General features: G+C 37.3%; 2 protein-coding genes across 11 annotated transcripts in view; both read right to left on the bottom strand.

The window, feature by feature from the left end:
- LOC118745772 (potassium voltage-gated channel protein Shal) overlaps positions 1-27,862 on the bottom strand; it is a 247,371-nt gene that overhangs the window by 187,272 nt on the left and 32,237 nt on the right. For 2 of the 10 annotated variants that reach the window (XM_036479427.1, XM_036479434.1), the window contains exon 2: positions 2,482-2,658. The exons of the other annotated variants lie outside the window; for them this stretch is intronic. The gene's annotated coding sequence lies outside the window, so the exon portion shown is untranslated. The remainder of the gene's footprint in view (positions 1-2,481; positions 2,659-27,862) is intronic. 10 annotated transcript variants of the gene reach the window in all.
- Positions 22,249-27,424, bottom strand: LOC118745509. The gene is made up of 2 exons (XM_036478958.1): positions 23,375-27,424; positions 22,249-22,308 (listed from the first exon to the last, which is right to left on the bottom strand). Exons 1-2 carry the CDS (start codon positions 27,422-27,424, stop codon positions 22,249-22,251), a joined length of 4,110 nt encoding a protein of 1,369 aa, XP_036334851.1.

Raw genomic sequence — 27,862 nt, 5'->3', positions numbered from 1 at the left:
ACAAACGAGAAAAATATCTCCCATACAACGTAATGAAAATTTTTCGCGGTAAGTTTATCGCGATAAGCTGTTGTGAGTGATCGCGAATGGATTACTTGCATCGTTTTTCTCCATTTATGAGGGGCCGACATCGGCAATGATCGGACTTCTCATATTCGAGTGAGAGGAAATTTCTTTGCTTTTTTCGATCGCGAATGAAAAGCAGCGGAAAGTTTTTGTCGATCGCATTCCGAATGTGAGAGATGATAAATTTGTTTGCATTTTTCACTCGCGATAAAAGAATGCAAAAATAGATAGCAATATTATCGATCATGATAAATCTCATAAATGAATGGAAACGAATAATCATAAATGAGAATTTCCGAACCCTGAATCAAAACAAAGAGATAAAGTAATAGATAACACGCAGAGTATTCGTTTTTAAGTTTCTATGTAAGTCAAGTCAAGTCTAAGTCTTGCATAACCGGGCCTTAAAAGCTAGAAAAAAAGAGATTTTAAATGAACATAGCATGTGCAATGTACATTGTGGTACATCATCCTCTTACAGGTACTTCATGATTTGCAGGCCTTACAGCATTTAAACCATATGTAAGGTGTCGTACGGGAACAGCTTCCTGTTAAATCTTGTAAATTCCTTCAAATACTGAAACAGGCTTCATATGTACTCATAGATATATGTACATTTAACTGATTTTTTAATAATGTAAACATGAATGTATAACAAGTAATTTAATAACTATTTTTTTTAAGACAAGCTAAGTTTAAAGTTTCAAGTCTCTAGCTTATCGGGAAGTTGGTTTAAAATTGGTTGCACGATTTCATTACACACTGGTGAAACCTAATCAAAGCTTGTAATAAAACAGTACAATTGATATTGTAACCAGTGTGCGGACTGTACCAGTTTTGTGGTAGATCTACACTTTTTTGCTAAATTGCGTGTCTACCATATCTACCACGGTAAGTTTAAAATTTACCACATTTTACAATTTTGCTCATTTTACAATGTAGACAATTTTGCCATCCTTAATTTTCTGTTGATTTTGTGTAATATCGTGAATTAGACAATTGTGAATACGACATTGGCTCTAATTTTGCATTCCATTTTCTAATTGATTCCTGTTTATTTTCATTACGTGCTAAATTTGCTAGGTGATCAGTGAATTGGTGTAATTCAGCTGCGAAATCAATGGCGCGTATTCCTAGTCCAGCAACTAAGTCGAAACTAACAAAGTTGCAACTTAAATTTAAGTACCAACTTAAAATTTACCTCTATTCATAGTCCCATTTCAGACTTCTACTAAGTAGTTTCGACTTAGTTTACGATATAGCAAAACGAGTGTGAAAATGTATCGATTTTTCTTTACTATATTTTGGAAAAATAACATTTTTATTAAATAATGTCAAGTTTGATCATCCGTTTATGTAATTTTTATTTTCATTGCATGATTATGCAAAAGAATAAGGAATCATTTTCTTGTTAATTGTGCGAAATAGCCAGAACAACCGCAGTGATATGAAGTCGATGTTTATCGAAAGCATGCTGTGAGACATACAAATAGTAGATATCTAAATGTTATGCACAAATTTACTTCAAAAGAACTAGCGTGAAACTGACTTATTATTTGAAAATTTATCTAAATTATTCCAATTATAAAATTGTGATGTAGCTTTATTCGAATTGTAATACGCATTTAATTTCATCTTCCGATTAAAATGAATCGATCTTTGTAAATTTTAATTGGAGATTATTCAATATTATCAAAATCACCCTCTACCAACTTAATTTTTACATATTTCGTCTGTTTTCCCTTAATTTGATAAAATACTTCTGACTATGAATATGCGCCAATAGCTTTAGACGGGAGTACACAAAATGGACCAATTTATGAAAACGGGGCATTCCAACGTGACGGGTGGGATATTTTAACTCATTATTGCTCAAACGTTAAGTCATTTCTCTTTAACTATTAGTCTCAAAATCTTAACACTTGAAGTCAGATATCAGATGACTACAAAACTAATAAAGTATAAAACTTAATTATATAGTTTACAGAGAAAATTTACATTTTCCAAAAGTGGCAGGTGGGACAACGATGACACCGCCTCTCTGAGTTTCCGAATTTTAGACAAATTATAAATATTTCGTTCAAAGCGCTTTTCTCGTATGTAGCTAATAGAATGGTAAGGCCCATTTTATGCTTTAATGGCATTATCATATTTGTGACGGGTGAGACGAGTCTGTAGCAGTGGCAATGGCCGACAGAGCAAAGCTCTGGAGTGATAGTCGAGAGATTAAAGATTCGAGCCTTAGAGCAGGAAATTTTTTATTTTATTTTTATTTTATTTTAATTGTAATTTTTTAAATTGTATTTAAAAAAAATCTAATTTGTTTTTTTTAGTATTTGAGTATTTAGATTTTTCCTTATATGAAATTAATTTTTCGCTTTGTAATTTGTATTTAAATTGAAATAATTGACTTACCCTACTCAGAACCAGAAGCAGTAGTCTTCATGCGACGCCACAGCCCACATTTGCCAGGAAAGCAATTAACTTTGTCTTAACAGCACTGACAAAATTCAAAATAATTTAAGGAAATTATTACTTATATTGAGTAAATTTACTCCCTCAAATTAATGGCGCCCTCTTTTTAGCATGAACCTGAATTAAGGAAAAACTTCTCCAATTCAGTAAATTTTCCGTAATATTAAGGAAAAAACAATAACTCTAAAATAAGGATACGTTTTTTTTTGCTTTAAGGAAATGCTTTTACTGAGTGTATTTTTAGTACACAGTAACTCAGCACTGTTTTATAGTCCATGAGGTGTACTTTCTCTTAGGATAATTACTATTTGTAGTATCAACTTAAGTACACAAAAATTGCCTTCAAAACACTTGATGAGAAATTACTATATTAGAGAAAGTCGCACTACGCTTGCGTTTATAACAACAAAAAATATAAAAAATAGTTATAACTAAATCGAAAAAAAACGATCCATGTCAACCTGTGGTATCGTCCTCGCTAAAATTACCCTAAGGTAAATGTATTAAGCTATTTATGAAATATATTTTAATAATAAATACTTTTCAGGAGAAAACAAAGCCCTCCAAAACCACTACCGGTGGAAAGTAGTTCCGGAGAAAGCTCATTGTTTTTTGACATACCTACAGTTTTACATTAGTAATATATTTACGTATGTGTGAAAGTCCTGTATCTTTTATAGACTAATAAAAGCAGAGACCCAGAATAATAATTATTTCACGGTGGAGGTTAAAAAAAGTCATCCAAATTTTCGTAAGAATTATAAAAGTTCTTTGATAATAATTATGTGTGAGAAAAACTTTTTAAGTCATCGATAACTATTATTTTAAGACATATATATCTTTTCATAATAATTGTCAGCGAGATAAATATTTTTAGTCTTCAAAGACTTTTATTTTGAGACTTATATTATAAAAATCTTGTCACAATAATTACCATTGAGATAAATATTTTTAATTCTTCAAAGATTTTTATTTTGAGACTTTTATTATAAAAGTTGTTTCATAATAATTATGAGTGCGAAAAGATTGTTTAAGTCTTAAATGACGGGGCTTGTTCCGGACCATTTCGGGATTGGTTCGGGGCTAGTTAGGGGCCAATTCGGGACTAGTTGGGGATCAGTTCTAAAACAGTTTGGAAATAGTTGGGGCGTAGTTTGGGACCAGTTGTGGCCTAGATTGGATCTATATTATATTATTATTATTATTATTATTATTTATTCGGTCTACTGATTACATGAATCTTACAGACTAGACAATTTATCGACTTAAAATTAGTGTCAAAAGACGACATAAATATAGTACAACAACAATTAACAATTAATATTTAATTAAATAAGGAAAACAAGGTAAGTTTAAAAGAATAAAAGTTAACATTAAAATCGATAACATCGGCATATTTATTGCAAAGACGAACGCATCTAGTGATAGGCTCATTCAGCGAATAGTTATTTCTGATAATTGGCTCAACGAATAAACGATTACATCTTAAGTGTCTTTGGGGTAAATATACATTAAATAAGGAATTGATAAGATCACAGTCAATTTTGTTATTGACCACATTGTATACAAATATAAATGAATTATAAAGTTTGCGGTCATGCAAAGATTGCAAACCCAAAAGCTTACGTCTACTAGTGTATGATGGAGGGCCATCATCCCAGCTCATGTTGTATAAGGCATATTTTGTAAAGACTTTCTGAACCCTTTCAATTTTACCAGAGTATACATCGTAGTAGGGGTTCCATATCAAAGAGCAATACTCCAGTCGACTACGAACAAGGGCAACAAATAATGATTTAGGCGTGTTAGGGTCCTTAAAATCACGAGTATTTCTACGAATGAAGCCAAATAGCGCAAACGACTTAGAGACAATGAAGTCAATGTGCTTGCTAAATGTAAGCTTTGTATCAAAGATCACCCCTAGATCCTTCATATCGGAGTAACGATTAAGCACATTGTTGCACAAAGAGTAATCAAAAAGAAACGCCTCTAATTTTCTGGTATACGATACAATAGCACATTTCTTGGTATTCAAGTACAAGTTATTTGATGTACACCAAGTTTCAAAAATACTTAAATCCGCTTGCAACTTCCTGCAATCAGAAAGACTGTCAACTTGCAGCAAAAGCTTAACATCATCGGCAAACATCAGGCATTTCGTGAATTTAAAGTGGGAGGGTAAATCATTGATGAAAAGCAAAAATAATAGCGGACCACAATGGGTACCTTGCGGAATACCTGACCAAGCATTGACACTGGTATTTGAGGAGACTGAACCCATTTTCACAAATAACTTCCTCCCGCTAAGAAAACTAGCAAAGAATTTCAGAAGCTCTCCAGTAATACCATAGAGTTTTAGTTTATGCAGTAGGACAACGTGGTCAACCTTATCAAAGGCTTTGGAGAAATCGGTATATATCACATCTAATTGTGATTGGCAAGTAAATGCCTTCACGATATCATTGGTGACTAAGAGTAAGTTTGAACATGTGGATCTACCAGGCATGAACCCATGCTGACAATTGCTTATAATGTTACATACGTGAAGGTAAAGTTTAGAATGAATGATGCTATCGAACAGCTTGGCCAATGTACTCTGTTTCACTATAGGCCTATAGTTACGTATATCATTACGGTCGCCTGATTTGTAAATTGGAGTGATGGAACAGACCTTCCATGCATCAATAAAAACACCACTAGAGAGGCAGCTATTAAAAATCCGAGTGATGGGACCCACAAGGGAGTCCGCACATAGTTTGAAGAATACCGAGCAAAAACCATCAGTGTCAGATTTACCATCATACTTTAGTTCAGATATCGCAAGAGTTACGTCAGATTCCTCAACTACAAACGCAGATATTTCAGGCAGAGATGGTAAAAAATCCGTAGGAAGACTTTGGTTGTCATACTTTTCATATACACCTTGAAAAAATTCAGCAAACAAGTCGCATGAGTTCTGTGGGTTCTCAGAAACAACTCCGTTATAAGTAAGGGTAGTTGGAAAACCATTAGTTTATCGTTTTGAGTTAATGTACTGCCAGAAATACCGAGGATTGCATCTGAGACCTGATTCAACATTAAACATATACTGCTTGAAGAGAAAATTATGAAGGCAATCAAATTCCTTTCGAAGGCGCTCAAAATTTTGATAGTCACCCACACTTTGACTTTTCTTAAAACAATTGAAGGCTTTATTTTTTCTATTCTTAAGGTTGCATAGGCGTTTATTAAACCAAGGGGGCTTATTACTACTATACGCCCTTTTTAGGGGAACAAGTTCTGAGATGGCTGATGTGAGTAAGGAATGAAACTTTTCGTAGCCGACTAACGGACAATTGGGAGGATTCAGAAAGTCCCAATCAATTGACTTGATAAAATTGTTTATAGCCGAGTAATTAGCTTTTTTAAAGTCATATTGCTGAAAGAATCGAAGCGATAAAATTCAAATTCGATACCGAGTGCTTTATGGTGAAGGGTATTGACAGAAAAAGGAGAATGGTATTCGTTGCAATAAGCTTTCAAATCGTAAGATAGAAACACAAGATCAAGAGTTCGACCAGCGTCATTGAGTACAGCGTTACATTGCTTGAATCCATTAGATAGTACTGTACTTGTCACTAACAAATCTACATCAGTTATAAGGTTTGTAGGCATTATATTGTTATTATTATTAAGCCATTTAATGTTGCACAAATTTAAGTCGCCAAGGTAAATAAATTCCTCGTTATCCTTGGCGATTTCGTTAATAAAAGCCACGTTCTCTAGATGCTTTCTATATACTTCTTCATTACTATTAGGAGGAATATAGGAAACAACTAAATATAAAGATTTTTTATTTAACCCTAGAACACACACCCAGAAAATACCACGTAAACACACACCCGGGATACGTTTGTACCCGGGACCTTATTTTGCGGTTTTTTTAATGCTTATTCAACCGATTTCTATGATTTTTTTTTTGAAATGTATATTTTAATATATAACAAGTATTTTGTCTTTTGTTTCATTCGAATATTCCAACTGGTTCCAGCGATATGGGCAAATAAAGTCAGGACATGCAACAGTGGATTTTTGTTTTTGTTGTTGTCCTGATAAATGCAAAACAAAATAATATAATTTATAATAATATACTTGTAGAGTAACAACGAATACACATTTTGGTTTTTATTTCATTGAAATATTCTACCTGGTTAAAAAGATATGTGCAAAAAGGTCGCGCAAGGTATGGGTACGTAGGTAGCAAATACACTGGTATAACTGGTTTTTGTATTTTATATGCAGCTGCAAGGGTTGTTTTCACACGAGGTGTTGTTATAAATGCTGCCTGTTGATATTTTCATTATTGTTTTGGTGCTCAAAAGTGTAAGAAGTGAAAATATAAGTGAAAATAAATATAACTGAAACTATAAATAACTGGATACGAAATGACTTCAAGAAGAAACGAATATTTATCAAGTGCAGCATATAGAAGGTAAAAAATGTAAAATAAGCAACAATGTAAACATATACTAATTTTTTTTATTATGCAGGCTAACTGAGGAACAGCGAGAATCATATATACAATCTTTATTTGATGAAATTTGTGACGACGACGCTCCCTATGACTTTGACTCAGAAGATGAAGAAGAAATTCAAATCAATGACATTGAAATTGCTGATGACGATGCTGAAGTTTCGCAAAGTGCCGCAGAAGTATTACCTGATTATGCGGACTATGAGGATGATGAAGAAGAAGAAGAAGTAGAAGAAAATAATGAATTACCTGCTAGTGCCGAAAAATTTGTTGCACGTGATGGTACTGAGTGGATGAAAGAACCAAATGTAAGTCGTCAGGTACTCAGACAAAATATTATAAGAGAACGTTCTGGACCAGCTAGATGCACTGAAATGTTGTCAATAGAGCAAACATTCAAATGTTTCATGAACGTTGAAATGGCTGATATAATTATGCGCCACACAAATAAGTTAGCAAAAGAAACTTATAATGCTTACCACAATGCGCATCCAAACACAACTCCTAAGTCATGGACGCCTGTGTCAATAACAGAGCTGTATGCATTTTTTGGCATACTTATTATGACTGGTGCGAACCATAGCAATGGAGAACATGTTCGAGATTTATGGAGCGTCAAAAACTATCCTTTATATCGCGCCACAATGGGAGTCAACCGTTTCTGTTCGATATTGCGGTTCCTAAGATTTGACGATAAAAACACTCGTGCAACACGCTTACTAACTGATAAAGCAGCACCGCTCAGTGAGTTGTGGACGATGATGAACAATAATCTTGCTGCACATTACAAGCCCAGCTCATGCTTGACGATTGATGAACAATTATTTCCTTACCGTGGACGCACACGGTTTACGCAGTACATACCGTCAAAACCTGCTAAATATGGTATCAAGGTTTGGTGGATTTGCGATGCCACAAATGCATATCCACTGCATGGACAAATATATACTGGCCATGCAGAAACTGGTAGGGAAACGAACCAAGGCGAACGAGTGGTGAAGGATTTGTCTGCCAAATACCAAGGAAGTGGCCGAAACATTACAATGGACAATTTGTTTACGACCTTGCCAGTTGCAGAACTGCTTCTCACCTGGAAACTCACGATCGTTGGAACTTTGCGCAAAAACAAATCGTGTATTCCTCAAGAAATGAAGCAGAACAAAAACAGGACAATTGGTTCAACGACATTTGGCTTCAAAAATAATGTGACAATGTGCTCTTATGTTCCCAAAAAAAATAAAGCAGTAATTTTGCTTTCGACCATGCATAATGATGCTGAAATAGCTGACAGTGGGAAACCTGAAATAATTGAATATTATAATCGTACCAAAGGTGGTGTTGATCGAATGGACCAAATGTTTGCGGAATATCCAACACAAAGACAAACAAAACGATGGCCACTAGCGATGTTCTTCAACATGTTGGACATTACAGCTCTTGCAGCCTACATTGTCTACGATTTGAATAACCCTATGTTGCCTTGGAGAACAAACAACAAGCGTAAGCAGATCCTGCGCAGCTTGGCTGAAGCATTGTGTATGCCCATTATTGAAGCCAGAGCCAAAAATCGTCAAGTGACGCGAAATTTTCCGACTAAAATTGCTATTGAAGCCTATTTCAACCGACCGGTAGAATCAATGGTGTCAACAGCAGCATCAACATCTGCCGCAGCGCGCACGCCAAAACCTGTGTCCGGATCTTGCTATTTATGTTACGCCCAAGAGGAAAAACGCCGTAGAAAAACCAGAAAGCTGTGCGACAAATGTAAGAAGCCAATGTGTCTTGAACATTCGGTCACATCAACAAATTGCTCTATTTGCCATGATTTTCCTTAGACATAAGATGCATTTTTATAATTTTTATAATAAAAGTCAATAATATAATGTGTGAAATGAATATTTTTAATTTTTCAAATAAAAAAATAATATAAAAAATGTTTTTTTTTTTATTATTATGAGGATTTTTACTATTGGGGTACAAACGTATCCCGGGTGTGTGTTTACGTATATAATGTGTTTGGAAGGCTGTAGCTCCTGAACCAATGGTCCGATCTGGTTCAAATTTTGAATTTGAACTCAAAACTAAATAATCTTCCTAGATCGGTATAGAGGTATAGCGGTTCAAAAGTTACAACACTTCAGAGTTGAAATTGGATACATTTGTACCCGGGTGTGTGTTCTAGGGTTAAACCCTTAATACAAACACATATCTGCTCACACAACCCATCATCATGGGGCATTTTGATCATACTGCTACACAGATCTGACCTTATGGCTAATAAAACACCACCTCCTTTCTTTAAGCCCGTAGAATAGCGCAGCGATCCTTACGATAAACGTGGTAATAATTGTCAAAATACTCAGAAGACAATATATTTTCAGTCAACCATGTCTCCGTTAAAGCAATAATATCAAAATCATGCAATGAAGTACATTGGTAAAACTGAAGAGCTTTAGTTCGCATACCACTTACATTTTGATAATATATTGAATATTTCTCACTTTCGAATCGGCATTGATTAGTAGCTCGGGAGGACGTCACTTGACTGCCAACGCCACCTCCCCTGGTTATTGAAAATATAGAAATGGCCTCACCTTGACACCCGCCGGCCAAAGTGAGTCATCAAGCAATTTATTATAAAAAGTCGATGACACTCCAAGTTTGTAACTAATGCGCCTTAGCGACTCAACATGTACGTCTTATTTCACAAGAGCGAAGCAAAACAGAAATTTTGGGTCGATAGATGCATGCTTGGCAACATAGGCGATGACATTGTCGGCAGTTACCGTGGTGTTGAAGGAAGATAAATGGACCCATTTAGTGCGACTTGCAACCTCCAGTTCATTCGAAGTATTACTCCCAATTACTAAAGGTTCACCAGTAAAATGTTTCCTACTGGGTGCATTATTAATATTCCTGCTGGGTGCATTATCAACAACTACTGCATTTGAAGAATCGCTATGAGCAGCGTCAGCGACATTTTCATGTGACAGTGGTGATGGCACAGCAGCAGTAGTAACGTTAGCATAAGATGGTAGCGTGGCAGTAGCAGCGACGTTCGGTTGTGATGATGGTGTAGGTGTTATTGAATTTGTTGCAGATTTCTCTCCGGAGACGTCGACAGCAGTTCGAGAGAGACCAACAGCACTGTAAGCATCAGCTGTATTTGCAGGCAAGACATCATTACTATTACCAGTGCTAACAACATTTTTATCAACAAAATCTTTGTCAGCTGTCACTTCTGTACTCTCAGCATTGTTATTACTAAGCTCATCAATAGGATGTTTTTGGTTGTTATTCTGTTTTCCGGCAGTTTGCTTGGTGTTTTTAGCTCTGCCTATCTTTCCCTTTTTTATGCTAGCGCTGCGATGTAGTTCCTTGACCTCTGATGTGAGCGAGGTAAGCGCGCCAGCAACCACTTCGTCATATAGCTTATGTAAATTAAGAAGCTCGGAGCGCGCTAGTTCTAATTCGCCCAATAACTTATTTTTGTCAGCTTGCAGAGAGTGTATACCCGCAACTGCACTTGCTTGCTCTGTTCGCAAACTTCTCAATTCCGCAAGAATAGATGATAACAGGCAATCTTGCTCTTTACCATTTGCATGCTGTTGTTGTTGTTGTTGTACAGCGACAGCATTATGCGAAGACATATCAACTTCACGATGAGCGACAGCACAGTCGCCACAAACATAAATTTCATCGGCATTTTTAAAATAATTCAAATCAGCAGCCAAAGTGCCAACAACACACTGCAGGTGAAACACCTCCTTACACTTCTCGCACTGCACACTGCTTTGAGCGCGTTCAACTCTTTGTCCACAGAAGCAAGGCATTTGTTTGTGTAAATTAAGATATCGGGCGAACTTTGACTTCAATAAAGAGCTTTACCAACGGAAGGTTAGCTAGCTTTTACCCGAGGGTTTCACCCCACGTCTTTAAACAAACTCATTTATATAAACCTTATCAACTACAATATATATGTTTGCATACCAAATTTCAAGTTCATGTGACTTATGATTCCCAAGTTATGGCTGATTAAAAATTCCATGCCTATCAGATGTGCCTCGCTCCCTTTTACAAACTCATTAATATAAACCTTATGATAAGCAACTACTATAGATATGAGTTCATATCAAATTTCAAATTCATGGACTTATGGTTCCGAAGTTATAGCTGAAACAAAATTCCACGACTATGGGATGTGCCACGCCCTTTTTTACAAACTCATTTATATATAACTTAACATAAGAACCTACCATAGATATGATTTCATATCAAAGTTCAAATACTTTTGACTTATGGTTTCGAAGATATAGCTGATTAAACATTTGCAGGCCTATGGGAGGTGTCACGCCCCCTTGCAAAATGGGCGACACATTTGCAAATAAAATCACACCTATAACCTTCCCGGGGTAAAAACAAATAAGTGTGCAAAGTTTCGTGCGATTCCGTGTCGTGGTTCAAAAGTTATAAGGTAATAAACAAATAGACATTCACATTATATAGATTAGGTCCCAAACTGGGCCCATAGTAATCCCCAACCAGTCCCAAACTACTCCCCAAATAGCCCCGAACTGGACCCCAACTAGACCTGGGCTAGTCTCCAACTAATCCCGAAATTGTCCTGAACAAGCCCTTTTAAGCCTTAAACAATTTTTTCGCTATCATTATTATTATGAACCGACTTTTTTAATATAAGTCTCAGCATAAAAATCTTTGAAGACTTAAAAATATTTATCTCAATGATAATTATTATCAAAGGACTTTTATAATATAAGTCTTTGAATAATACATAATTATATTGACTAATATAATTAATTGACTTTTATCCTTTTCTCTTATAATAGTAATGTATCTGTTTTTAATTATTTTGTGCTTTTTGCTTTGGCGGCCATTGAGGTGTAGTGGTTAACAGTGCGACGTACCATTCCGTAGGGCCTGGGTTCAAGCCCGGTTAACCGAACATCAAAAAATAAAAATTAACAAAAAATAAAAATTAACGAAAAAGTTTTGTTTCTAATAGCAGTCGCCCCTCGGCAGGTAATAGCAAACCACCGAGTGTATTTCTGCCATGAAAAACAACTTCTCATAAAAATACCATCGCCGTTCGAATTGGACATTAAACTGTAGGTCCCACCCCTGTGTGTGACAACATCAAGGCGCACGCCACAAATGAAGGAAAAGCTCGGTCAAACACTAACATATCGCACACCGTCTTCAAAAGAGTCACAACTCAAAATAATGCGTTCGTCAGAAAATGTGAAAAAATTTTTCGTAGCACATGCTAATCATATGGGCAAGGGCGACTTTACCTTAGGTTTTTTTTTAACAAATTATAACAAAAATTTGCTCCAGCTTTTGCTGAAAGGTAAATAAAAGCTCTGTGTACATTTTTAGCGTATAATTTCAAAAATGCCAAATTTTGAGTTGTGACTCTTTTGAAGACGGTGTGCGATATGTATGTGTAAGCGCCAATATATTACAATTAGGGCTCCGAATCTCGTGCACTAAAGAATCGAAAATATGCGCTCAAAATTTAAAAATATGCGCTATAACAAGTAAAATATACACTTAAAAATATTTTCAAATATTTTACTGCCGGTAGAAAAATAAATACCAATTGTTTTTTAACAAGAAAACAATTCACTTTAAAATACAATACATATTTATGTATAAGATTAGTTTATAATCAAGCAGACTGTCTGCTGTAAATACACTGAGAAAAAGGATTAGTTTCGAAAACTAAAGATTTTTAGTTACCGAATCTTGACACTATTTGGGAACTGTTACCAAGGATTGGGAACTATTACCATGGGTTGGTAATTATAACAAAATATATCAAAGCTTCTAATATTCATCTAGGTTGTACCAAATCGTTAATTTAGTTGAAGGGTTTGGTAAATACTAATAAATATTTCTTTGAAGCATAGTTCTCCAAATTCCATTAAACTTAACGTATGGTTCATAAAAGGATGTTATTAAGCTCTGCTAATGCAGGTTAGCTTTCTTTCAACACATGGTATAGTCATAGTTACCAAATCTTAGTTGAGGCAACCACGATTTGGTTTGAGAGCGGAACATATTCATGCTTGTGAGCCACCCCTAAAGTATGCTGAGCGCTCTCTAGGCACATGCGTGTTTCACATACGAAGAGCGCCAGCTGAGCAATGCACACAGTCCCACTTATTGAATCGTTTAAATGTGCTAGTATGCCGACCATTGTGTCGATCACTGCGCTAGGTAGAGAAAGAGATGCGCTATGACATGCCCATGAACGAACTAACAAGATCACGCAATCGGAACAGAATGAAAAAAGTAAATTTCTGCGCGTTTTTGACATCTGCCTAAAAATGAAAACAAACAAAGAAAACGAAAAGGGCGCGGTGATTGAGTGCGAATCTATTGGTATTTATTATAAAATATAAAAAGTGAAACTTGATGACAATAAGGAAAAAAAGGTCCTAAAATATGGTTTTAATGATTGAGAGTGTTTTACAATCGCATATTATCGGCACCGGTCGATTTTTCAATGCCAATGTTCTGACCACAAATGTGCACGCACTTTTCAAGCAAACTTACGCCTCTTGGCGAATCAAACAGACGCAAAAACTTTTTTCAATCATAAAGCACTTCATAGTATATCATAAATTTGCAACAAATCAAAATTTATAATTAAAATCGCTGCAGAAAACACATAAAATCGCTAAAATATCACTACGAAGAGGTAGAAGACGATGTAAACAAAACCAAAAAACATCAAAAACGCTACGAAAACTTTTTTCTGAAAATCGATTACAAATACAACGATGGCGGATTACGTGATCTGTAGTCGTTGGTTCATGTGATATGCCCAAACTTGTTTGTCTCAGTTTCAATTTTGCTATCGCCGCGAGTTGTTTCGGTGCGCGCATAGTTATTTAAAAATATAAAGTTTGATGCCAACCGGGGTTTCTCAGCAGACATATATTTCATGTGAATTATAATTTGAACTTGAATTTAGCCAAGGAAAAAGCAAAGCAGTATACTTAAACCAGAACTTCCAGCAGATATTGACCTGGGGTTTTGCACGACTGTTCCTGTTTCATCGTTTTTTTTTAGGAAATTCTTACCACAATATGCATTTGCATTATTTACACTAGTAACTAGAGCTCTAGATACCCGGGTATCGAGCAATGCGAGTAGCTCGATACTCGCTCGAAACTCGTTCATTGCTCAACTGCTCAAATGTTTGTTCAAAATTTTCGAGTTTTTGAACAATTTCATAAACAAAAGAAAATTTGTAAATTGTATTTGTCAGCAGCTGCTTTCTAATTCATGTTAAATAAATTATATTATTAAATACCATTATAACAATCTTTGCATTATATATCAATAATTTGAAAAATTTAAAAAGTTGCTACCAAAAATGTCAACATAATAAAAACAAACATTGCTCAAATTACTCGAAAAAACTCGAATTGCTCGAGCTCATGCTCGAAAATTTTCGAGTAATGAGCATTGAACAAGTGTGCGAGTACTCGCTGCTCATATACCCGGGCTGTTTGAAAATGTGCGAACAAAATCGAGAGCTCTACTAGTAACTATTTATGTAAATATGTATGTATTTTTTATGCTTAATATATGCAAATAGAAGAAGAAAGTAAACACAACAACTACCAAGTAAATTTTTATTTGTGGCAAACTGAAATTTTTTTTCCAATAATAAGCGGTTAGCTGATTCACGTCTACAGCAAGTTCACAAAATTAATTGAAAACTAGTATCAACCAAAGCATTGTTTATATTTGCTCAACAATGATTTTATTCAACTAACAATATTGTCCAATCAAGGTAGTCGTTTTGTAATTATTAACAAATATACATTTGTCCCAACTAGAAGTCGCAAGTAATTTGCAGACTTGCGTGAACTAGATATTTATTTCGCCATATCCAACTATTCCACTTGGTCACTATAACCAAATCTTGGTAATTATAACTAATCCTTTTTCTGGGTGTAGTAACATTCACAGTTTAATAGTGGTTCAGATGAATGTTTGGTTGGTTTAAGTAGATTGTCACCCTGGTGACAAGCAAGTAACCAGTTTGCCATTTTGGTTCCACAACTCGTGCAACCTACAGCCATTTGGCCATTTGGCGGCTATAGTGAATTTCAGTACGTCATACAGAGAGAAGCAGCTGAACTCTGAAACATTCTGCAGGAATGGCTTGCCGAGTGTCTTAAGAGTCATCCTTGTGAGGGCTGGACACTCGCACAGGAAATGTACGACTGTACACTGAGAAAAAGGATTAGTTTCGACAACTAAAGATATTCAGGGCCATCACGGAATCCATCGTAGAAAATCAACGAATTCGAATGCCTGCTACGAATATGAAAAAATTGCTATCACTTATTCCGAGTGAACTCGAAAATATCGTTGCCAGCTTCGAATGCTGATCCGAAATCAGCTGGTGCAAAGGAAACAATAGACATTTATATATGCCATTTTGCTCAGGCTGCCCCAGCAGTCGCAATGGCCGAGTGAGCAAAGCACTAGACTGCCAATTGAGAGATCCGAGTTCGAGTCTGAGTCGTCGGACAGCGGCATTAAATAGCGTCTAGAGAAAACAATTCACTTTAAAATACAATACATATTTCTGTATAAGATTAGTTTATAATCAAGCAGACTGTCTGCTGTAAATACACTGAGAAAAAGGATTAGTTTCGACAACTAAAGATATTTAGTTCCCGAATTTTGACAATATTTCATCTAGGTTGTACCAAATCGTTAATCTAGTTGAAGGGTTTGGTAAATACTAATAAATATTTCTTTGAAGCATATTTCTGAAGCAGGTCAGCTTTCTTTCAACAAATGGTTTAGTCATAGTTACCAAATCTTAGTTGAGGCAACCACGATTTGGTTTGAGAGCGGAACATATTCATGCTTGTTAGCCACCCCTAAAGTATGCTGAGCGCTCTCTAAGCACATGCGTGTTTCACATACGAAGAGCGCCAGCTGAGTAATGCACACAGTCCCACTTATTGAATCGTTTAAATGTGCTAGTATGCCGACCATTATGTCGATCACTGCGCTAGGTAGAGAAAGAGAAGTGTGCGCTATGACATGCCCATACTTGTTTGTCTCAGTTTCAGTTTTGCTATCGCCGCGAGTTGTTTCGGTGCGCGCATAGTTATTTAAAAATATAAAGTTTGATGCCAACCGGGGTTTCTCAGCAGATAAGCATTATATTTAAACTAGAACTTCCAGCAATACGTTACGTATGTTGGCGAAGGCGGACGTGTCATTATTGTGCTCTGCGGTTTTTTAGTGTTTACAATTCGAAATGGACTCATATTGAACCAAATTTAACACAATAATATAAAATCAATGTGCTTAAGAGACAGTGACTCTAATTAAATAAATATTCAAATATTTATCTTAAAAGTTCATACTAAATTATATGTATAAATGCCGTGTGTATGTGAGCAAAAAGTTGATCGCAACCAATCCAAAGTGCAGTGTGGGGAATGCAACGACTTTTTTCATATGGATTGTGTTAGTATTTTACCAGCCGATTTAGAATTTTTGATTAACTCTAATAACAATTACTTCTGCGATAAATGTGCGGCCGTTCGCCGAAAATCCATCCTTTCTCCCCCTCTTTCCTTTGGTAGTGATGAGAGAGCTACATCTAAAAATGCAACATCAACTAATTCTCCAATCCCAGCCCAAACGAATGTAATAGTTCCGCCGCAACAACAATTGCTTAAATCGGTAACAAGTCAACAACGAAATGAGAATAAAAACGACGATAATTGTATTTCTATGTCCACTTTACTCAGTGAGGTTGTTGCTCTAAAATCCTAGCATACTCGATAATCCGACAAACATCTTTTGATCACAAAAATTGATGAACTGCGTTTTGAAATAAAATCTATGCATAAACTCTATGCTGAAGATGTCGCTTCTGTCCGCACGCTGGTTACGGCAGAGTTTAGCAAGCATCGTGGCTGTTTACACACATGTGGCATGATCATGGTAATAAAAGGATAAAAGGAAAAAGTGCACAAAACGAAGCTAAGCATCAAGCTATTTCTCCCTCGCCTGCGCTTAACATACCTTCAGCCTCGCTTTCTCCCGCTATTGACATTGCTAATCGTTCAATTCTTACCGAGCAAATAGTCGTTCCCGAGGACTCGTCTACTGTGATACCGGCAACCGTGCATTATGTCTCCGACGCTGCTACGTGCACAGCTAAAAAGAGTAATGAAGCTGTTAATGTTCCAGCCATGATACAAAAAAGAAGGTAGTTTCAATAAACAACTTTTGAGAGATAATAAAATTTTTTGAAGTTTCATAAATTGTGAGCATTCTCAACGGCCTAGCCACTTTGATAATATTAAAACAATAAATCGGGGTATTTTCTTTCCCACATTTATCCCAATTTAACAATATTTCAAATCAAAAATCATTATTAGTGTTTGGTAATTTTTTTTACTTACATGGTTCGCACATTTTTTTATTAAAAATATATAAAATGTGTAATGTTAACGGAGACGTCATTGAAATTGTTCTTTTTATTTTATAATAAAAATCACGAGAGCATTATGTTGTTATTTTTTCATTTTCTTATTTTGAATTTAAAAATCAAATTCTAAAGAATGCTCTTTCCAAATAAATCTTTTTATAATCGCCAATTCCATGTGAATAAATTGTTCTCATAACTTAACATGCAAAACAAAAACAAATGTGGGAAAATTATTTTTGTTTTACTTTATAATTTTTGGGAATATTTGTTCACATGAAATTCGCGATTCGTGATGGAATTCGTGAAAATTTACTTTTAAATTTCTCATCAGATTTCGCAAAAAATTAGGCTTTGTGGTTTGCGTATCACCATTAACTTCAACAAATTTCGAATTTAAAATATCCAATGTATGCAAAAAACTTGAATTCGGCTTGCGTATAACGCCCTTCGATAAGCAATTAGCATAAGTATAATTTTGATCACTTTGTTCATCCGTTCTGAAACCTAGTTTCGTCAACCCCATTTTGGAGATTATGCATTAATTTTCAGAATCATCATATTCGACATCTTTGAGTTGACTGATGAAATCTTCTGCTTAAAAAAAAAAAATATAACTGCTCGTGATAAGGTAGCATGAATTTAATGAAATGTCATAATTTTATTAAAAGTCAAATGGTTAACAACAACAACGAATGTCATTAAATGAAACTACCTTCTTTTTTGTATCATGGTTCCAGCTATACCAGCTGATCTAAATAAAGCATCGCATGCTACCGCTGCTTCTGTTTCTGGCGCTGCTATACCTGTATCCTATGCTGACGTCACTCGTTTGGCTAATACAGCTGATCAAAACACAGCCTCAAATGCTACCGCTGTCTCTGTTTCTGCCGCTGCTTCTGCCTCTGCCGCTATAATTTCCAATAAACCCAGCGAGAAATTGAAAGCACAAAGCATCGTTGGCTGTAATAACAGTGTCGAACTAGATGTAGCTCATAGGATGAAATGGTTACACTATCATCCTTTAAGCCCTCAGTCACTCCAGAAAACATCGTCACATATGTCTCAAAGCATTCATCCATCGATTCGAATGTGATTTCTTGCTATAGGCTTGTCATAAAAGATGTCGCCGTTGAATCTTTGAAACGAGTCAACTTTAAGTTAGGAGTTTCCTCAAACTATTACGACGCTTTACTTAATTCGGCGCTTTGGCCAGCTGATGTAAAAATACGACCATTCGAATTTTTTCAACAACTAGGGAATGGAGAAGTAACAACATAAATGCTGTACCTCAAGCTGTGTCCCATTCTAAGATATCGCTCTTAGAATATACGTTATACTACCAAAATATTAGCGGCATGCGCACCAAATCTGCAGACTTTTATCAATGTACCTCGCTACATGAATATGATATTATCGCTATAACTGAGACATGGCTGAATGATAATATATCCTCATCGGGCTACTTTGGTAGCTATTATCAAGTGTACAGAAAGAATCGCTGTCCGAAGGCTACTGGCTTCAAAAAAGGCGGTGGTGTACTACTAGCAATTAGAGCGGATCTGCGCTGCAAGGAAATTAAAATTAAAAATGCTGAAGGCGAAATAGAGCATATCTGTGTCAGTGTTTTGATTTCAAATAATAAATCTGTTGTATTTATTTTGTCATATATTCCTGACTATAGAGATTTAGATATTTATCAGAAACATTTAGATAATTTAGTCCTCGTAACATATGTTGTTAATTATAACGAGATAATTTATCTAGGCGATTTCAACTTAAGTAACCTGTGTTGGTCAAACCATAGTAATAACTTGTTACCAACAAACATCAAATCGGATATCGATATATTGTTTGTTAGCGCTCTACTTTCACATAATCTTAGGCAGTGTAATCCAATATTTAATAACAACGAAAAAATTCTTGATCTCATATTCACTTCCAATGATCTAAAAATTTCTTGTGAAGAATGTGAAGCGCCTATTTCAAGAAATACGTTGCACCATAAAGTAATACGAACTAATTTTAAAATCTACGATTACGATACTTTACCTACTACTAAATCGCAAGTATATAATTACCTAACAGGAAATTACGTGGCAATTAATGAGTTTTTCAAAGAAACAGACTGGGAGTTTTTGAGCTCATCAGACGATCTGACGGCTTCATATGAGACTTTTTGTGGGAAGCTCTCCTACACAATCTCTAGCTTCGTGCCTTTAAAAATAGTAAAAATGCATAATAAACCGCCATGATTTAACTCTAAGCTATGCAACTTAAAAAATGTAAAAAATAAAGCGTTCAAAAAATACAGATCGAGCAGATCCGAAGTAGATCACCAGCATTATCACAGATTGAGGAAAGAGTTCGACAGCCTGCACAACGTCTTGTTTAAAGAATATATGGTTTCTGTTGAAACAGAGCTTAAATCTAACCCAAAAAGCTTTTGGAATTTTATTAATTCTAAGAGAAAATCAAATGGGTTTCCATCAAGCTTGTCGTATGGTGAGTGTTCAGAATAATAGCGATTACGCCAAGTTCGAACACTGTTGTTTGCTTGATTGCTTTCAAGTGATCTTTATTGAATTAATGATTACGTTTTTATACAAACTAAATGCTTACGTAGCTAAATAATAAGGGCATAAAAACTTTGGATAGTAAGCAAAATTATTGTAAAGGCTTTATTCCCACGTTTTGCTTTACATAAGCATAATTAATGCAAATGCTTTATTCCCACGTTTTTGTTGACATAAGCATATTCCACATTTTGCGTCTACTTTCATTTGCGTGCATTAATCAACAATGTCTTATATGTAACTTGACACATGCCAAATTATTTGACTATAAGAAAACACTAAAAGGCATAAAGTGCACGCTACGCATAAAAGAATGCAAGCGAAAATTAATACCCTGTTGAATAAAGCCAATGCAATATTAATATGTCGACTTTTCTTATTTAATAACATCCTCCCCCCGGTGAGCGCAGCTCGAATTCCTTAGCAGGTTCTGTCCTAAATGTTTATCGTAAAGTCCAAACTTCCTTGAAAATGTCGAGGCGCAGGTGTGGGTTTTTCATTTTGACCGGATGTGGTCGCAGTCGTGGATGCGTGCAATGTTTCCTGTTTGGCTGTTTTAAATTTTCTTTTGACTAGCATGAACACCAAAAGGCACAAAACTGTAACCAAGGCAGTGTACCCAACCGTTATGTGGTGCGCATTTTGTGCTTCAAGTTTGTTTGGGAGTTCTAATATGCGTTGATTGGCCAATGATGATTGTAAGGACGTGAGGTTTTGTATTTGTGTTATGTATTTCTCATCATCCCGTGATTGAAGAAGAGGCTTTATATGTTCTGCTGCAGCTACTTCGGAAATTTCTCCCAGGCTAGTGTAGGACGAGCAAAGACTCTTCGATATCAACTGATCTGCTTGAACTGATATAAAATTATGTTTGAGTATGCAGTCTGGTTGGAGTGATAACAGTCCTGATCCTTTTAGAATCACCTGAATGATTTCTTTTCCACATACTGCGGTTGCACGAGATGAAACTGACGTGGCATAAATCCATTGATTTTTATGCTGTAGTGATATCCATGCAACATCGTTTGGTGTTTTTCGCAGTTGACAACTTGACTGGGTGTTGTTGTTGAATAAATTTACTTCACATGCGCATTTAGATGAACCGTGACTATAACGAATTTGAATTTTAGAACAGATGTAATTTCCATTTTTAATATCCACACAAGATTGAAATTTGGAGATGCTCAGCGGGAAATATTGACCAAGAGCTGTGTTTATTGCCAAAACTGCAGCACACGGACTTATTTCAATCATAGTCCCATTAGTCCAAGTAGGAATTGGTAGCAGATTGAATAAGTCATATCGATCATGCTCTACCAGAGGCAATGTGATGCTGAATATAACATGCTTTTCTGTAAGTCCTCCCTTAACCGTCATGAGTTGATATAGCTGGAGTAAATCTTCTTGGTTTACAGGCAGTTCCAATGGTGCTGATAAATGAAGTTTAATTTTGTTTACTTCGTCTTGCAATTGACTGGGCGTCAGCAGAAGAGGACTTATTTTTCCGTGGTGAGTATCTATTAGAACGGCTAATAATGCAGATTGCATTCTTTGCAAATTGGCTGCCATAAGTGTGAGTTGGATGGATAACGAGGAAAAGATTCGAAATAATTTTTCTTGGTGTATCTCATGCGTGTCGTTGCTGATCCTCTGGAATATTTGACTCACTTGTTGATCAATGATGTCGAACTTCCTCTTGACCGCTTTTTGATCCTGCTTCAAAATGTTGATGGTTGAGTCCACAATGGATGTTTGATTTCTGATCAGGCGCAGCAGATGTAGTTCATTTTCCTTAACGTGTGTGAATGTTTTGGACATTTGTTCTGCATATTCTGCGTCCAGTACTCCAAACAAAGAATGAGCGATATTTCCAACTGCATCAATGGCACCTCGTTTACGCCGATTAGATTTTACTATTGCGTAATCTAACTGCAACTCTTTTTCAGTCTGCTCAAGATGTGCTACCAGAGAAAAACATGAGCTTTTTTGTGTGATTTCTTGACATAAATGGCGCAGGGCCCTTGTGCCATTTGACAGCGCTGCTAGTTCTACCAAAAATCCTTCCATGTCATAGTAGATTATTAGGTTCCAATCAGTGGTTGATATGGCTGTTGAGCCTATTCCTTCAAAATGAATGCCAAGCCTTGATCCAAATCGCTTATTTGGAAGTTCAGCTCCTAAAGCCAGTGGTAAGATGAGTAGGGTAATCAGAAGTGTAGCAAGTCCTTGGTGTAACGAAGGATTATTCCTCCTTGATGGAATTTTGTCTTCCTCAAGCAGTTTGTTGGTTGATTGTCGTCCTGTGGTATCATTTGTTTCCTTGGGCAAGGGTGCAAGCCGATGAATAGGCCTCTTGCAAGTGCCACTAGCAGTTTTTACATCAGCCACTCTCACTACACCGTCGTTTCCTTCATATACATTGATGATTCTTCCTAATGGCCACTGCAGTACCGGTGTGTTGTCTTCTTTGATGATCACCATGTCACCTACGTTGATGTTGTTGTGTTGTGTCTTCCACTTATTTCGCAGCTGAAGGTCCGATAAATATTCGCGGGACCACCGATTCCAAAACTCGCGTTTGAGGTGAGAAACAAGTTTCCATCTTGTTAATAAATTTGTTTGCTGTGGCCTAGACGTTGGATCAACTTGGGCATTAAGGGGTTCTCCTATGAGGAAGTGGCCTGGAGTTAAAGCTGTTAGATCGTTAGGATTGTCGGACATTGGGCTGATTGGTCTGGAATTTAGGATTCCTTCCACCTCGATGATTACCGTGTCTAATTCTTCATACGTTAAGGACGCTGTCGAGGTGCTTCTTATTAGTAGATGCTTAGCTGATTTTACCGCTGCTTCCCATAAACCGCCAAAATGTGGAGTCCTAGGAGGTATAAAATGAAATGTTATTCCCTTTCCGCTGCACTGCTTTACTATTGATTCTCGTGACGAATTTCCATAAACAACGTCAGTAAGTTCAGAAAGCTGGTTTTTCGCGCCTACAAAATTGGTTGCGTTGTCGCAATATAAATTTTGACAATGTCCTCTTCGGCTTATAAATCGTTTTAAGGCACCAATAAACGCATCCGTCGTTAAGTCGCTGACTAATTCCAAATGCACTGCCTTTGTGGCAAAACAGCAAAATACCGCTACATAAGCCTTTTGTGGTTTCTTTCCCCTTATCTTGAAGTGAACCCAAAATGGCCCGCAGAAGTCCACGCCTGAGTTGATGAATGGCCTTGCTGGAGTTACTCTTGTTGAAGGCAAGTTCCCCATAATTTGACTCATTAGTTTTGGCTTAGCCTTGGTGCATCTTACGCAGTTGAGCACAATTGATCGTGTCAGCAATTTTCCCTTTATAGGCCAAAATCTTTGCCTTGTGTAAGCTAAGAGCGCTTGAGGTCCACAATGACGGTTTTCTTTATGGATCATTTGTACTAATAATTTGGCGAGTGAATTGTTATGTGGAATTAGCATAGGGTGTTTGGCATCGTATGCAAGTTCTGATGCCTGTAGACGCCCTCCAACTCGGATGATACTATTATTGTCCAGAAACTGTGACAGGCTGCGGAAAGAACTGTTTTTGCGTACTTCGTTGTATTTTTTAAGGTGCTGAAGCTCTTCCTCAAAGTCCGATTGCTGCATTGTACGAACGATTACCACAAGCGCTTTTTCCAATTCGTGTACGGTCAAGGGAATGTCTGACTCCCGCGATTGGTTTCTGGCCTGGTTGATAAATCTCAGCATGTAGCCTGTCACTCTTTGTAATGTTTCGAAAGAGCCATTGTGTCGAATGCTATAAAGTACGCTTCCTTCATGTCCAGTGGTTGCAACAGCGACTGATGTCACCCCTTTCCGTTCCATGTTGATACCTTCGTCGATTACTGATAATGCCTTGGAATACTTTGAAGGCCAAGTGTCTTCTTTACCAAGCAAGATTGTTGGCCCATAAAACCACATATTGCAGGTTTCTAGTCTCCCCGGCGGCAGTCCTCGTGATAGAATGTCAGCTGGGTTGTCTTTTGAGCTTATATGCCGCCATTGTTCAGCGGTAGTGTGCTCATGAATAACAGCTATACGGTTTGGCACAAATGTTTGGTATGATGCTGAGGATGAGTTAATCCATGCCAACACGATTTGTGAATCAGTCCAAAAGTATGTAGCCACATCGTCTAGCTTAAGGTCTGATTTGACCCTTGTAGTTAGTTGAGCACCCAGTACTGACGCACAGAGCTCAAGCCGAGGAATAGTTTGCCGTTTCAAGGGTGCCACACGAGATTTTGCACAGAGCAGCCTCACTTGTACTCGTCCCTCATCCAGCTCGTATCTAATGTAAATCGCAGCACCATATGCCTTTTCTGATGCGTCGGAGAAGACATGAATTTGAATTTTTGCTGGGATGTATCCTTCAAACACGTGCCGTGACACTTGCAAGTTGTCCAATTTTTGCAAATCATTTCGAAATGTTGTCCATCTCTCATTCAAATGGGTTGGTAATGCTTCATCCCATGTCAGCTTCAGTTGCCAGAGATCTTGAATAAACATTTTTGCCATCACTACAATTGGTGCTAGTATCCCCAACGGATCGAATAGCCTTGCAAGATCGGCGCTGACTGAGCGTTTAGTTGCAAGACTGCAGCTTCCTAGGCATACCTTTACGCAGAATCGATCCATCTTAGGCATCCATGTTAACCCCAACGTTTTAATAGTTTGCTTGATGTCATTGTCAAAGTCTATGTCAACTTCTTGTTCCTCCCTGCTAACATTTTGCAGTAATTGTGAGTGATTGGCGCACCATTTTCTTAGGTTAAGACCACGTTGTTTTAAGATGTGTATCAGTTGCTGTTGGATTTCCATCGTCGTGGTTAAGCTGTCTGACCCACCGATTCCGTCATCTACATAAAAATTGTCCTGCAGAAACTTAGCACCAAGAGGATATTGTAATGAATTTTCTTTTGCAATTTTCTGCAAACATTTGGTGGCTAAATATGGAGCAGATCTTGTCCCATATGTGATTGTATTTAGCTGATAATGCTTTATTGGTAGGCTTGAATCCTTTCGCCAGATGATAAGTTGGAATTTGCGTTCGTCCGGTTGAATGAGCATCTGTCGATACATTTTTTCTACATCTGTGGTGAAGACGAACCTGGGCAAACGGAAGCGAAGTAAAATGGTGAAAAGCTCGCTCTGAACAGTGGGTCCGGTATACATGAGGTCATTCAAAGACATGCCAGTGGACGATTTTGCTGATGCGTCGAACACCACACGTAATTTTGTAGTGCGGCTTTCGGGTCTCACAATGCAATGGTGAGGAATGAAGTACCTAGGTTTACTGATGGAATCAATATCCACTTGCGTCATGTGCCCCAAGCTCTCATATTCCTCCATAAATTGTACATATTGATTCTTTGTCTGGAGCGATTTTGCCAGTCGACGTTCTAAGGCCAGGAATCGATTATACGCCATCCCATAGGATTCCCCTAAGGCCTCCCGATTTTCATGAAATGGTAGCCTTACCATGAATCTCCCATTTTCATTGATGAGTGTATGTTGTGCGAAATGAGCTTCGCAATGTTTTTCTGCTACCGAATGTTGTTTTCTTACAGTTACAACGTCCTCAAGTTCCCATAATCGAGCAATGGCTGCATCTAAGTTGATGTCATCGTTGGTACAGATTCCACATATTGCATTTGAGATGTAGTTGCCACCAACTTTTCCCGCGATGATCCATCCCAGCACTGTATTTTGCAGAATGGGTAGGTCATCTGACAGTTTGATTTGCCCTGCTGCCATCAGTTGGTTGTAGAATTCCGCCCCCAACAATATATCAATTTTGTCAGGACGATTGAATGATGGATCGGCTAACATGATGTTCTCAGGAATTTGCCATTCGTCGATCTTGATTTCTTGCGACGGCTGCGGGGATATAATCTGAGGAAATACCGCTGCCTCTAGCCGCGTTGTAAAGTTGTTGATCCGAGACTGTAGCGCCACATTGACTCGATGCTGTGTCTTAGTGCTCCTTGACCCGATGCCACTAATGGAGATTGATGATGGTTTAGTTGAGATGCCAAGACGTTTAACCAATCGTTCAGTCACAAAATTAACTTGTGAGCCTGAATCGAGAATTGCCCGACACTGCACTTCTGTTCCGATTCCTCTAACTTTCACCATGGCAGTGCTGAGTGGTACATATGTGTTTGACTTTGTGTGCTTTGCGGTGGTAAGTGACGCTGCTTCGTCTTTTGGTGGCGTTGATTTGGTCCTGGATGGTGTAGTACTTTGCGATTCGTTGCCTTGTGTTGGAGTGGCTACTGATGTAATGTCTTTGCTCACATCCCTTTTTGAATCCTCGAAATGTAACAGCGTGTTGTGTTTTTTGTTGCATTTCAGACAGTTTCTTAATATACAATTTTTAGATCCATGTCCCGGTTTTAGGCAATTGTGGCAATATTTCTGCCCTTTTATGAACTGAAAGCGTTCCGATGGAGACTGATGTAAAAATTCCTTGCAAGAAAATAATGGATGTTTTCCTTTTTTGCACATGCTGCAAGTGTCATTTCTATGACCTTTGGATGTGACTGAAGTGCACACCTTTGCAGTTGGGCTTGTAGATTTGTCTTTGACACCCATCGCTTCCATGGATTGAAAGTGTTTCTCCAGAAATTGCAGGAATTCCTTGAGTGTTTGTACCTCCCGTGGCTTTGATAATGATTGTTCGTACCGCAAACGAGTCGGTTGATCCAGTTTCTTTAGTAGAAGGGGGAGCAGAAGTGGATCCCATGTTGATGTGTCTATCTGCAAATTTTGCAATGCTAATAGACATTCTTGTGTTGTGTCATGCAGTTTTTTGACATTGTCCATTGATGTGCTTCCAGGTGTAGTAGTTAGCTCATGTACTAACTTGCTCACCAGCAAGCGTTTGTTGTTGTAACGCTCCAGAAGCATGAACCAAGCTGCATCAAAATTCTCTCCTGTTGATGCGAAATGTTTAATTAAATTTCCAGCCTCCCCCACTAGGTGAGTTTTCAAGTACCACATTTTCTGAACTTTTGAAAGAGGTTGATTTATTACCAGTTGCGAGAATAGGTCATGAAATTCTTGCCATTTTAAATAGGTGCCATCGAATTTTGGAATTATTATCTTCGGCAGTGAAATGGGTTGCAGTTTAATCGGAAGTTGGTTTGAAGATTGCTCAGTATGGGAGTCACTATTAGCTGCTTGCAAAGTACTCCATACCTTTTCCTCAAGTGAAATGAAGTTATCGACCTTGTAGCCCTGCTCGGTTGGGTTGTCGAACATCTCATATATCCTGAAGTGAATGTCTTCTATATTTTCCACAGTTTATTAATTGTTGGAACTCATTGTGGTGAAACGTTGTCGTTCAGTAACCGTCGCAACGAGGCCATCATTACCCCTTGTCTGCGGACTAGTTTCGTGTACTCGTTGGAAGCTGCCTGTGTGGTTCCAGTATCATGCCGTGCTTCTGTGTTGACTTTTGAAGCTGAAGCATCATGTTGGTACGTACTTCCTTCATTAGTTGTTAAGCGCAATTCTCTCGTCGGGGTTTGAGCCAATTGGAGCACTGCGGACTCGAAAATCTCCTTGTACTGATTTACAATTTCCATTAGCTGGGGGTTTTCAAGCAGTCGAAGTTTGTTGTCAGTTGTTTCAGTCGCTGTCCAGTCTTCTTAATCGCTCTTCGTAATAGCTGATTGACTGCTTCCTGGATTGCGGGTC

This window comes from Rhagoletis pomonella, unplaced genomic scaffold (assembly GCF_013731165.1).
Source record: "Rhagoletis pomonella isolate Grant_MI unplaced genomic scaffold, Rhpom_1.0 Rhpom_scaffold_00009, whole genome shotgun sequence".
Classification (NCBI taxonomy): Eukaryota; Metazoa; Arthropoda; class Insecta; order Diptera; family Tephritidae; genus Rhagoletis; species Rhagoletis pomonella.
Note: the sequence above shows the minus strand (reverse complement) of the source record. Positions and strands in the feature narration are given on the sequence as shown.

Coding starts and splice junctions, on each gene's coding strand:
- LOC118745509 (XM_036478958.1), bottom strand. CDS start 27,424: ATGTTCGACAACCCAACCGAGCAGGGCTACAAGGTCGATAACTTCATT. Junction 22,309..23,374: donor GGAACTTGCCTTCAACAAGA/GTAACTCCAGCA, acceptor CACTGGCTTTAG/GAGCTGAACTTCCAAATAAG.